This window comes from Medicago truncatula, chromosome 2 (assembly GCF_003473485.1).
Source record: "Medicago truncatula cultivar Jemalong A17 chromosome 2, MtrunA17r5.0-ANR, whole genome shotgun sequence".
Classification (NCBI taxonomy): domain Eukaryota; kingdom Viridiplantae; phylum Streptophyta; class Magnoliopsida; order Fabales; family Fabaceae; genus Medicago; species Medicago truncatula.
Genome location: NC_053043.1, coordinates 1745519 through 1757609, shown reverse-complemented (window position 1 = coordinate 1757609; position 12091 = coordinate 1745519). Strand labels below are relative to the sequence as shown.

Sequence of the window (12091 nt, the reverse complement as noted above, 5' to 3'; positions counted from 1 at the left end):
TTTTTTATAGTATAAATGCTAACTAATGGAATTTTCAGTTGACAAGATGAATAATACACGAGAGATTTGAAACTCGTTAAAATTAGAAGGTCTATAATCCTCTGCTAACCGACCAAGTATAAGCATGACTTTTGAAACCGCAAAAAACTAAAACAGTTGAAAAATTATTTAAAGTCTTGCAAAATAGATTTATAATTTAATTTATAACTTTTTTTTTTTTATGGACCACTACACCACTTTGTAAATATTTAAATAAGTTGAAAACTAAAACCGACACAATGTTGTATAAAATCTTGCAAAATAAATTGCATCATTGCATGCAACCTCCCTCCCCTTTCTGAGATTCTTCGCCAAATCCACAACAACAATTATGATGATTTCCTTGCAAAAAATGGTCATAACAGGTCTTTTATTTGCTTGATCCATTCTTAATATTCTTCTTTCCCAAATATGTCTTCTTCATTTTGATGTTATAATACTCCTCATTTAGTTCTGTCGTCTTTCTTTGATTTCCTTTCCTTATAAAAAATGACATATCCCATTTGGATTTGTAATCTGGAAGGCTTAAAATTGAAATTTTGGGAGTTTTGAGAATATAGGGGGACGGAAAATTCACTAAGAAGCCAATGCTGATAAGTTTTTCAATAAATGAGAAAAACAAGAAAAAGTTTCTCCACGTTCATTTTTAATTTCAATATTCATGGGTGAGCTAAAGTGAATAACATAGTAGAAGAAAATGAAAGAAGAATCAACAGTTCAAATGGAGTATTTATCTTCTATTGATTATCAACTCTGAGTATCAAGGGATTTCTCTCACCGCCTTCAACCTAATCTCTCAAGTCTCACCGTCTCATCCCCTATATTCTCCACCCTCTGAAACACTCTCATCCCCTCATCTCCAAACTCTCAAACAAAGTCTTAGTATTTAAAAAACAATAATATTTTATCTAGTGGATCATTTTATTTTTGCTCTTTTAGGTCTATTTTACTAAACCTGGAGTCGAGCTCCACCATGTTGGCATTAGTGGTGCTCCACTCTTTCACTAAACTTGGAGTAAGCACTTACGTTTGACACCATTTGAAAGACAAGGTCAAATAATAAAGTAACAATAAAAGTTTTGTAATAAAAGCATTTTCATTTTCAAGAATGAGCTAAAGTGAAGAAGAACGGGACGATTATCCTTTTCGTAATAAAAAAAATAAAGAGAAGAAGAATAGGGCGTTCGACTCCCTTTTTAAGTTATATTTATAATTAATTGACGTTTTATTGTGTATATGTGTCAATGAGTCATTTTTTTTTTCATAGACTTTTATGTGTCTATCAATCCTTTATAAGTCTATGTAAATTTGTGAGTCTCACAATGTTAATATAAGATGTGCCCAGCTGGTATAATTCAAATAAATCTCATTCTAATTTTGTAATAAAGAAGCTAAAATTGGAATTTCGTTGATTTTGAGAATGTAGAGGGGGAGGGGAAATTTATTAGGAATAAATTGAGAATAATGTTTAAATAAGTCATAAGTCATTGGATTTTGAAACGAAGTTGTAATTGAGCTAATAAATTGTAATTTTATTTTAATTAAAAACTTTTAAAGTAACATTAAAAATTAAAAATTTAATTATAATTTGTTTTTGTGTTAACTTAACAATCTCCAAAGAAAAGGAAATTTTCCGTCCCTAGAGAAAAGGATATTTGGAAGATTTGTTTTTTAATGGTGTTCATTAACCACTTGAATTTATTCACTTAGTTAGATTTAATTATAAACTTTGTTTTATATAAAAAATCATTTAAAAACTCTTAATTAATTAAATGAATTTAAAAGTGAAATGTGCAATTTTGATGTAAAATTTATTTATTTATTTGAAAATTGTATTATATTATATAGAGGTATTTTCTGATTCCTGTAAGTACTTATTGTAAAGTTTATCAAAATCAACACTTTATTATGTTTAGTTAGTTGCATTATATTTCTACGGAATAAATGTGAGATGCTAGTAAGAGATATTCTGCCCCGGCACATACATGTTTCATCACTCATGTTGTTTGGAACAAGCGTTGCGTTCTTGCTTTATTTTCCTTTCAAAAAAAAAAGAAGGAAGGGAAATGATAAATGTAGCAAACAAGAATGTCTCGCGATTTGTTTTTATTGGCTGCTCAATATCATGATTTCCACTAAAATAGGAATTCAAGTGATGGCTACTGTTATGAAGTTATGCAATGGACACAACACAGACCAAATCTGGTAGCACAACTTAAATTATGATATTTGAGTGTAACTCTGTCGGTGTGAATTTGGTTGTTCTTGCAAGTTTTGTCCCTAAGTTGATAGATATATATCGTGTCTGTGTTTAAGTAATCAGTAATGAATAAAATCTCTTGGATATATTGATATCAAAATAGTGAAATTTATATTACATGAAAGATGAATATTTTCAATATTTTAATTTGATATTTGTTATAAAAGTGATATTATTCATTTCAAAATTAAATTACTTCATTTTTTTAAGGGATTTAAATTACTTCATTTAAAACTTAAATTCACTACTACAAAATTGAGAAAATATAGCAAAACATTAAATGTCCGTGAGTATTCTGGTCGTGTAAGGGGTATGGGGTTAGGGGTAACTCAAACAATTCTTAACAAAGGTCAAAAGAGAAGTGAAAAAAATCCTACTACTAGAGAATTAATGGTCATTATTCAAAACCTATCATCTGAAGTTGAACAATTGAAAAAGGAAAGGGGAAAAGATATCGCAAGAAGTCAACAAGATATGCATATCCTTAGTGACAAAGATAGTTCCAATGTTGATGTCTTGAAGAACATTCCCGAGGTATTTAATTACTTGTATATATTTCATTTAGTAATTTGCTAATTATTTTCGTTAATAGCTTTATGTTGATTATTCGTTTAGGGTATATCACCTTGTTCATTGTATCTGCTGTTTCTTACTTATCGCATAGTCGCTAAGGGAATGGTACACAACATCTTGGGAGATAAACTTCACCATAAACCACTCTATGTTAATTGAAGCAGAACAAGAATTGGTCAAAGCTTACATGGTAAAGGAATTCTTGAAATATAAAGATGAGCGCAAGTTATTTATTCTACCATTTTATATACATAAGCCTATGTAAGATTTTCCTTGAAACTTTGTTTTTGATTGTTTTTTCCTATCTTGTTACCATCATTTATAAAATATTTTCTAATTAACTTTGGCATTTGTGTAGTGCACATTGGTTGTTAGTTGTCATTGATCCCATATCGGAAATCATATATTATTTGGATCCATGACTCAATGACTATATGAAATATCCAAAAATGAAGAATATGTTTGACACGTAAGTATATATAAATTTATATATTGATGTATATGAAAACTATATATATATATATATATATATGGTTAGTTGTATGTAATCTAAGTTTACATTTATATTTTGTAGAGTTCTACAGGTATTTCGCTCTGCAAGGGACGCTCAAGTATCAAAGAATAAATTTAACAACATATCATGGGTCCGAGTACAGGTTTAATAATATAACATAACAACCTTAAAAAATTAGTGTATGAATAATATAAATAATTTAATTGATACAAACTTATTTTATTCTTTGATAAAATAAAATAAAATGCTTCTCCTAGCACTTTGTTTCCTTTATAAAGTGTTATCTAAACATATTGTTACATAGCGCTTTTAATACAAAAGCGCTGTCTTTAAACCTGTTTTAGATGGCATTTTTTGTAGAAAGCGCTATCGAAGAAGAACCATTGCTAACACTTTTTGACATAAAGCGCTATATAAACCATGCTTTAGCTAGCGCTTTATACATAAAAAAAGCGTTGTATTACTTTTTCCAGCGCCATTTACAGTAGCGCTTCAAAAGCGCTATCTAAAGTAAAAAAAAAAACGCTATATAAGATCATTTTTTGTAGTAGTGATTGAAGCTTGCACGTCTTATTCAAAACTAGCCTAAGTACATGAGTGATTCCGGTCCCTATTTGAAATTTGCATGGCAACATTATACTTTTTTGGTACTATCTCTGCACAGCCAATGTGCAATCTAGAGGACGGTCAAATGAAAATTTTTATAGGAAAAGTTTTAGAGACACGTTCACAATACGTCCATTAAAAATAAAATCAACTAACCAAACCATGTTGTTAGTCTTATAGATAGATATAAAGTAGGGTTAAATTCCTTAAAGAGAAAACAGGATTAAATATATTTTTGTTGAAGGTCTTCAATGATATATAATTATACTATGTAAAAGTATAATTGATAATACATTTATGTGCAAAATACCCCATAAAATTGATAATAATCAAGCTTTTGCTTAAAAATTAGGAGGGTTTAGACTAAAATAAAAAATAAAAAAAATCAAGAGAGGGTTTTTGACAAAAGTAACGATTTTGGTTTTTTTTGTTTTTGTTTTGCCTATTAACTCAATAATTATGGGTTGACACCATTTTCTTCTCGGACCAAAAAAAATACCACTCATAACCACCTCATATTGATATTTTTTATTTCTCTTCTCTTTTATCATTCCTTTCTCTCTCTTCCGCCAAACAATGTGGCATGGGGTGTAGAATGGAAGGTTTGCCATGGTTGATGTATCACTACTCTTGCATAAAAGACATAAATATTCTAAATTAACCTATGCATTGATGGATTTATTTTTAAAATATATTGTAAAAAAATTATTTCTAGAATGCATAAACCAAGGGTCGTAAAAAAATCAATAAACTGAGAAGGATCATTCAATAAAATGAATTTTTTTCTTCAATTTTTTTATTAATATTAGTGGAAAGACGAACACTCACATGTCTATCTTTTTGTTCTTATTATTGCACTAACAATGTAGATTCTCAACAAAAACTCTTATCTTTTTTAATTACAACAACAATATAAAATTATTATAGAAAAATTTGTTTAAGACTATAATTGAAATAAAAAAAAAAACTCCAAATCTTTTCAAAAAATACTACTTTTCTTTATATATAATATATATACTATAAAAGATGAAAACAATAATTTAATATTATTAAGTTGATCCCAATTTTTTTTATCAATTTGATAAATTTTCTAATTAAAAATTTTGCAACAATGATGATGAGAATAATTAAATATCTTTAAATTTCATTTAATAAACTCTAATAATCAACTATGATTGCTACTCGATAATTCACCCTTCATTTTGGAAATATATATCTTCGCTTTTTTGTTAATCTTAGCTATACCATTTGAAAGAAGGGTGAAACTGTCATTGGTGTCACGTTGATTCATGTAAGAATCTAATGCTAAAATTTTTGTCTTAAACCATTTTCAACTTCACAGTGAGCTAAACTGAAGAAGAAGAAGATGAAGATGAAGATGAAGAAGGAAGAAGAATCAACGGTTCAAATGGAATGTTTAACTTCAATTGATTCAACAACTCTCACACATTCAGAGCTTCAAGCACTTTCTCTCTCTTCTCTCTCCTCCTTCGACCTCAATTCTACACGCGAAATCGTCACTCCTAAAATCGATCCATCAACCTTCAACCACAGCGCTGGCTCCCACCGCACCTACTCCCGTCCTCACCGTCGATGTCGCGTCGCACCTCCGCTTCTTCCTACTCCCACTCTCCCCTCCGACCACCGCATCATCATCGATTACCTCAAACAGTTCATCAGAGAAGATCCCAAGTTCGACACGGTCGAGCTTCGGAATCCTTCAATTCCTGAGGTGAAGGAATTTCCATTGGCATTGCCTGCTGGTGAAGTGAGGAAGAGGAAGAGAGGGAGGAAACCTAAAGTGAAAGCGCATTTGGAGGAAGAGATTGTGAATAAAAACGGTGTTGTGATTGATTTTGCTGCTTTATCGGAGGTTGAGCATCCTTTTGCTGCGGAGATTGCGAGAAGGACGGAAGGGTTAAAGGAGGAAGAGGAGTTGTTAGGGTTTTTGAGTGATTTGGTTGGGCAGTGGGGAAGTAGAAGGAGGAAGAGGAGGATTGTTGATGCTTCTGATTTTGGTGATGTGTTGCCTTTGGGATGGAAGCTTCTTCTTAGTTTGAAGAGGAAAGATGGTCGTGCTTGGATTTATTGCCGCAGATATATAAGGTTTTGGATTTTATATTCTTCAATTTTAGGATAATACATTTATGTTTGTTTTTTTGTTAATTTGGAAGGACATTAATGTGCTTTGCTGGTTTAGTTAGTTTAATTAAGCACTTATAGCATAAACTATTTCTATAACAAAATATAAAATGAAGTCAAACTCTTTATATATAAGATATAAGCTGTTTTCATAATCTATCATGAAGAGTTTATGGAAATAAGTTGAAGATAGCTTATGCACATGTCATAAGTTGTTTCCATAAGCTCTCCCAAATAGTCTCATGGGTGCTTATGCAGTAGTCAATAGGTAAGGTCAAATAAGTCAACTCAAACATGCCATAAATATAGCTGTGATTTGTTTATGTTATTTGAATCACAATATTGGAAAGTTAACATTTATTATTAATGTGATTTATTTGTTGTTAACTTGTAATAGAATTAATGTTCCTTGCTTATTATTGGGCCATGAGTGAGGAGTTTTCCTTTGGTGTGAGCCCATGTTAGGATAAACAGTATAATGAAGTGCTCATTGTATAAGTGCTTACTATATCTGTGGTTATGTAGAAGCTATTTCTAAAACAAATTTGGGTATTACTTTTTGTTTGGAACTAAATTTGGCCACAAGAAATTTGTGAGGGACTAAAATGGGTCTTCACTCAAGGATAAAATATAGTCAATCTGTTTTTTTATATAAGCTGCAACTGTTTTATAATTTATCCTGAAGAGTTTATGGAAATAAGCTGAAAACAAATTTGGACATTTCATAAGGTGTTTATGCAGTAGTCAATAGATAAGGTCAAATAAGTCATCCCAAACATGCCATAAATATATCTGTTTTTGCTCGTTTGTTTTGGTTTGCTTTTTTGTGCTTATGTTTCTTGTTTGATATTCTCCAGTCCTAATGGACAGCAGTTTCTGTCTTGCAAAGAAGTTTCTTCCTATCTGCAGTCTCTTTTTGGTCATGCTGATGCACAGTTACAAATCACTCAAAGAAGTGAAAATATACTTCCGGAACTGAGAGTGACTACTGAAAATGTAAGTAACCCTGCTGCTGCTTCTGTTGCCCGCAAGGAGCAGGACCAACGACAGATTGTTGCCACTAACTCAGATGCGTCTGGTTTGTCCGTCTATAATGAACGATTCAAGGAAATTGCCTTGTTGGAGATGGATAACCTTGCAGATGTGCAAATACGTGATTTGTTTGAATGTCACAAGTGCAGCATGACCTTTGATGAGAAGGATGCGTATTTGCAGCACCTGTTGTCTATTCATCAGAAGACGACGAGGCGGTATCGACTTGGTTCATCTGTTTCAGATGGAGTTATAATTAAAGATGGAAAGTTTGAGTGCCAGTTCTGTCATAAAGTGTTTTTGGAAAAGCGTCGCTACAATAGTCATGTTGGGATTCATGTTAGGAATTATTTGAGGAGAGCTGAAGATTTGCCGGGTCAGCCTAACGTCCTGGGAGCAGAAGAGTCTCCGGTCACGGATGAGACACCTTCAAGGATCACGAAGATGGATGCCCTCATCGAAATTGCTCAAAACTCTATTATAGAGGATTCTGTCAGGGAACCATATTGTTCCTCTACACTAAATACGATACCTGTTTCAGAAATTGCGGTTGGCGACTTAGATGAAGATATAAATGCTGAGTCTCCATTCGGTGAACAGAAAATGGAAAAGAGCTTGACTGGCACAAATGTAGTTAGTGATCTAAATCAGCAAGGTAGTCCTCGTTTACCCATGGATGGAACAATAGAGGAAATTGATGCTAATAACCGAGTTGTTGATGCAAAGATGGTTAGTTTTCTAGATAACATGGGGTTGTTATCTGTAAATAAGAAAAATGTCGATGCACCTGATACTTCTGAAGGTAAAGGTGATGTGGCGCTGACTGTTGAAGGGTTTGATCGTTCTGGGAGTGAACTGCAAGGAGCTTCTCAAAGTCCCTTGCTTCATTCATCTGGGAATCACATGAAACCTGGATCCAAGAAGAGTGAAAATTCTGGTTGCACTAAAACTAGGGGGGATCTTAAACTTGATGAAGACAGTAGCAATAAGAGTGACTTGAAAATTGGTTTAGATAGCTGCAAAGATGTACCTGGTGTTTCTAATGTTCATGTGACAGCAATGCCAACTTCTACAGAAAATGTGGTCCAATCTAAGGTTTCTAACCCCTCGGTATCCCCAGAACAATCTTTGGATTCTTTTTCTGCATTCAGCTCCGACAAGGTATAATGCATAACTTATCCTTGCCAATATTGTCAGGGTTTCATATATGTTGCAAAATATAGGGAATGTTCCTACAAGTATCATAGCAAGGTCTTCTTAAAACGTGGTTAATTTGAAGCCCTTTATGCATGTCTTGTGGTCTACTGTGCTTAGTTTCAACTATGTCTCTAATATATTATATTCAGGTTTTATTTTGTATTGATCTATTGCTCTAAGTTTTCATTATTTACAAAGCCTATGTTGAACCATGGATTGAAGTGCTCCCTCTTGAATGTTTTCTACATAAATCTTACAAAGAAAAAATTATTTCTTTATTTGGGCATGCTTGTTTTTGGGGAGAAGAAATTATAGGTCTGACCATTTTTTATTGATGCTGTTATTAAGAACGCTTGCATGGTATCGTACTTGCTCTTCAGCTTTATACATCTCTCCTACTCTTAGATTAGGTGTCTTGGAGATTTGGGTGGCGCTAGTTGCCAGGTTATGGCCACATGCTTGTGTACTTTCAACAAACATGTCTATTATATTTCGTATTTGATCTTTCTTCATTTGAACTATTTGTAAAAGCAAATTATCATTATTGGAATCTAGCGGCATGGACATCAAATTCTCTTATGCAGCAATTAGCTACTACCCACCCACTATGCGCTTAGCTGATTGGCAGTGCTGATCTTACTTGAAATATGATTCTTGTTATTCCTCATTGACAGGGGTTCCCGGAATTGAGGTTAGAAGATATTGGTTCTCTCGAGTATGATTTTGCAAGTGTTCCAGGTTCTCTTGATGTGTCAACTGAATTGGCAAATGACATAGTGGTGCAAGGGACATGTACATCCTCAGCTCATTCTGCATCACAAGAAGTTATGTTAAATATGGATTACAAAAATCAGCTCACAACCACATGTGTATGGTGTGGAATAGAGTTTAACCATGATGCTGTTAATTCTGAAATACAATCAGATTCTGTTGGATTCATGTGTCCAGTTTGCAAGGCAAAAATCTCTGGTCAAATCAATGTGTTGGACAGTGGATCACCAAATGCTGGCCATCTTTAGACTGGTAATCGTTTATTCTCTATAAATTGATTATTTAATAACAATGGTTTCGGTTACCTTATCTGCTACTATTATTTTTTCTTCCTAATTGACATAGATAGTAGTCACTACTTCATTTTGAGTATAGTGTATTGTTATGAGATTTCAATATCTTGAAATATGCACTAGTGTCTGAATTGGCGACCTCTGATAAACTGAGTGCATCGTGGCATGGGTCATATTATTGGTTGTTTATATTAAGAACTAAAAAATGTCTCTTACTGCAAATGCTAAAAAACACAAGAAAACAAAACAAGCTGGTTAGTTTGTTTCAGTTATCTTATTGTCTTACTTGTCACAGCTGCAGTGGCAGTCATTCCAATATCATATTCTTTGCGATCTCAAATTTAGTTTTTTTTTTTTTCCTTTGAACTTTTGCAGTTCAATGATCTTTATAAAAATCAGTAGCAGGAGTTGATGTAGAAGAGAAAATCCAGCTTTTGGAGTTGATAGAGTGCTCAATTATGGGGCCTGCATAGATATATCGAAGTGTGGTCTCAATTTATTTCTCCTTGACTCGCTGTATGTTGTATTATCACCCACAATCCTGTTTATTTGTAAGAAAACCGATATGATCATGTAGTATTGTTTTTTGAAGTCTGTATCACTGTTGTAATTGTCTTAGCCTTGTAGGCCGTTCAATGGAACTCCATACACAACTAGTGTGTAATGAATGTATCTGATAGCTACATCAAGTGAAAATATGAACAAGGCAATGAATATAGTGACAGTTTAAATTGCATATTAACAGTGATCTATCAGTCAAATTCAAACTAACAGCTTACAAGAATCTTACGAGTCGCTTAGGTGTAATATTAATTTGTTTATAATTATTTTAGGTTTGATTTAATATTAATAAATAGTTAGGTTTATTTAATAAAAAAGACTGAAGAAAGAAGAAGATAACAACAGTGTAATATTAATTTGTACACGCAAAAGAAGCAGAAGTGCACCGAACAGATGCATGAGGGGGGAGAGCGCCAGGGATCACAATGGCGAGTCGAAGGTGAATGGAGACGAACGAAGGAAAACAAACAAATTAAGGCGGCGAATGAAGGTGAACAAAGCTACAAGTATTTTTATTTAGGGGTTTTCAAGTCTAGGTTTATTTTAGTGTCTTGGTCGGGTTTGAATCACAGCATAATTTTAGCGATCACAAAAAAATTGTTGTTGATTGTTATAAGGATTTATTTATGCAATAGATGATTATCAGTTGACCTAAAAAATTAGTTGTTGTTTTGGGGTCCTCATTATAATGTTGCTGTGGATGATGATGTGCAAGAACCAAATGCGTGGGTGGTAATTCTATTATAGTTTGCTCAAGAACCAACTGTGAATGAGTCTTATCAATAAGAAGTTGGTGATGATACGGATGATGAAAGCGATAAAGAGGATAGTGCGATTTTTTTTTTTTCCTGCCCTTGTTTTTGTCGAAAAATCCAAAAATCCCCCCTTTTGAAAAAAATTGCACAAATGCCCTACTTTTTCAGTTTTTTTGGTACCTTGCTACCCCCACTTGCGGGGTACCTTTAATTTTTTTTTTAAAAAATATTAAGTACCCCGCAAGTCAAACTTGCGTGCTATTTTTTGAATTTTTTTTTTTAAAATTTTATTACCTCGCAACCCCCACTTGCGGGGTATTTTTTGATTTTTTTTTAATTCCCGCAAGTCAAAATGACTTGTTTTTTTTTTAATTTTTAAAATACCACTCTAAACAAAAAAATTAATAAGGACAAAAAAAAAATAATAAACAAAAAAAATACCACAATATTTACATGTATTATTTCATCTACTATAAATACTTCGTTTAATTTTTCAATTTATCATACCATTTGAACTTATATTAATAATGTAAATCTAGGCGTTGACAAAAAAGTAATTATAATAATAATCATAATATTTACAAAATTAAAAACATACGAAATACAATAAATATGAAATAAAGACTAGAGTTCTACTGATGTCTAATATTAATGCAATCTTTGCAGGAATGACCAGGCATCCTACAAACGCCGCATCTTCTCTCAGTTTCCACATCGTCCATTTCGGTCCTAATGCGAGTAATTGGTGGACGACCTTTCTTTGCCCTACGCATAGACTTGTCGGGAACCACCTTCAGTCCTTCATAATTAGGCCAATATGACTGGTGGTGAACCACGTCGAAGTGGATGTTGTATACGGCGTATACACACTCATTCGTGAATTTGTTATTGACAAAAGTCTTGTAGTCATGACAAAAGCTAGAACATGCGGCAATGACATGTGAGCATGGTAGGTGTAACGCTCTGAATCGTCCACAATCACATCATTTATTTTGCAGGTCTACCTTGTATTCTCCCTTTGGTAATCCTTCTCTATGGTCGATGGTTTCACGGACGGAAAAGGTATACCGATCCCGATCAAACTGAGTGACATGATGACTGTTGGATTTAATCACCTCATTCCTCAGATATTTCATGCTGTTTTCTGAGAATGGCTCACCAGAATTTACCCTTGCCGCTGCCTCATGTCCTCTTTTAGCAAACAAGGCCGCCAACCTGTAATATGATGCTTTCACAATAGCTGTGATCGGGAGTCCTCGAATACCCTTATACACGTTGTTTTGTGACTCTACCAAGTTACTTGTCATATGGCCCCATCGTCGACCATCGTCATGTGATTGAGTCCACT

General features: G+C 33.2%; 1 protein-coding gene across 1 annotated transcript; it reads left to right on the top strand.

Moving 5' to 3' along the window:
* Positions 1-5228: 5228 nt before the first annotated feature.
* LOC11421605 (uncharacterized) lies at positions 5229-10171 on the top strand. Its single transcript, XM_003593170.4, has 4 exons — positions 5229-6098; positions 6992-8327; positions 9038-9386; positions 9803-10171. The coding sequence occupies exons 1-3, from the start codon at positions 5359-5361 to the stop codon at positions 9380-9382; spliced, it is 2421 nt and encodes an 806-aa protein (XP_003593218.2). The 5' UTR covers positions 5229-5358; the 3' UTR covers positions 9383-9386; positions 9803-10171.
* The last annotated feature ends 1920 nt before the right edge of the window (positions 10172-12091 follow it).

What these genes read in the sequence shown, in the direction of transcription:
- LOC11421605 (XM_003593170.4), top strand. Translation starts at nt 5,359, where the DNA reads ATGAAGATGAAGATGAAGAAGGAAGAAGAATCAACGGTTCAAATGGAA. An exon ending in TATTGCCGCAGATATATAAG is followed by an intron (nt 6,099 to 6,991) that starts GTTTTGGATTTT and finishes GATATTCTCCAG; the next exon opens with TCCTAATGGACAGCAGTTTC. An exon ending in CTGCATTCAGCTCCGACAAG is followed by an intron (nt 8,328 to 9,037) that starts GTATAATGCATA and finishes CCTCATTGACAG; the next exon opens with GGGTTCCCGGAATTGAGGTT.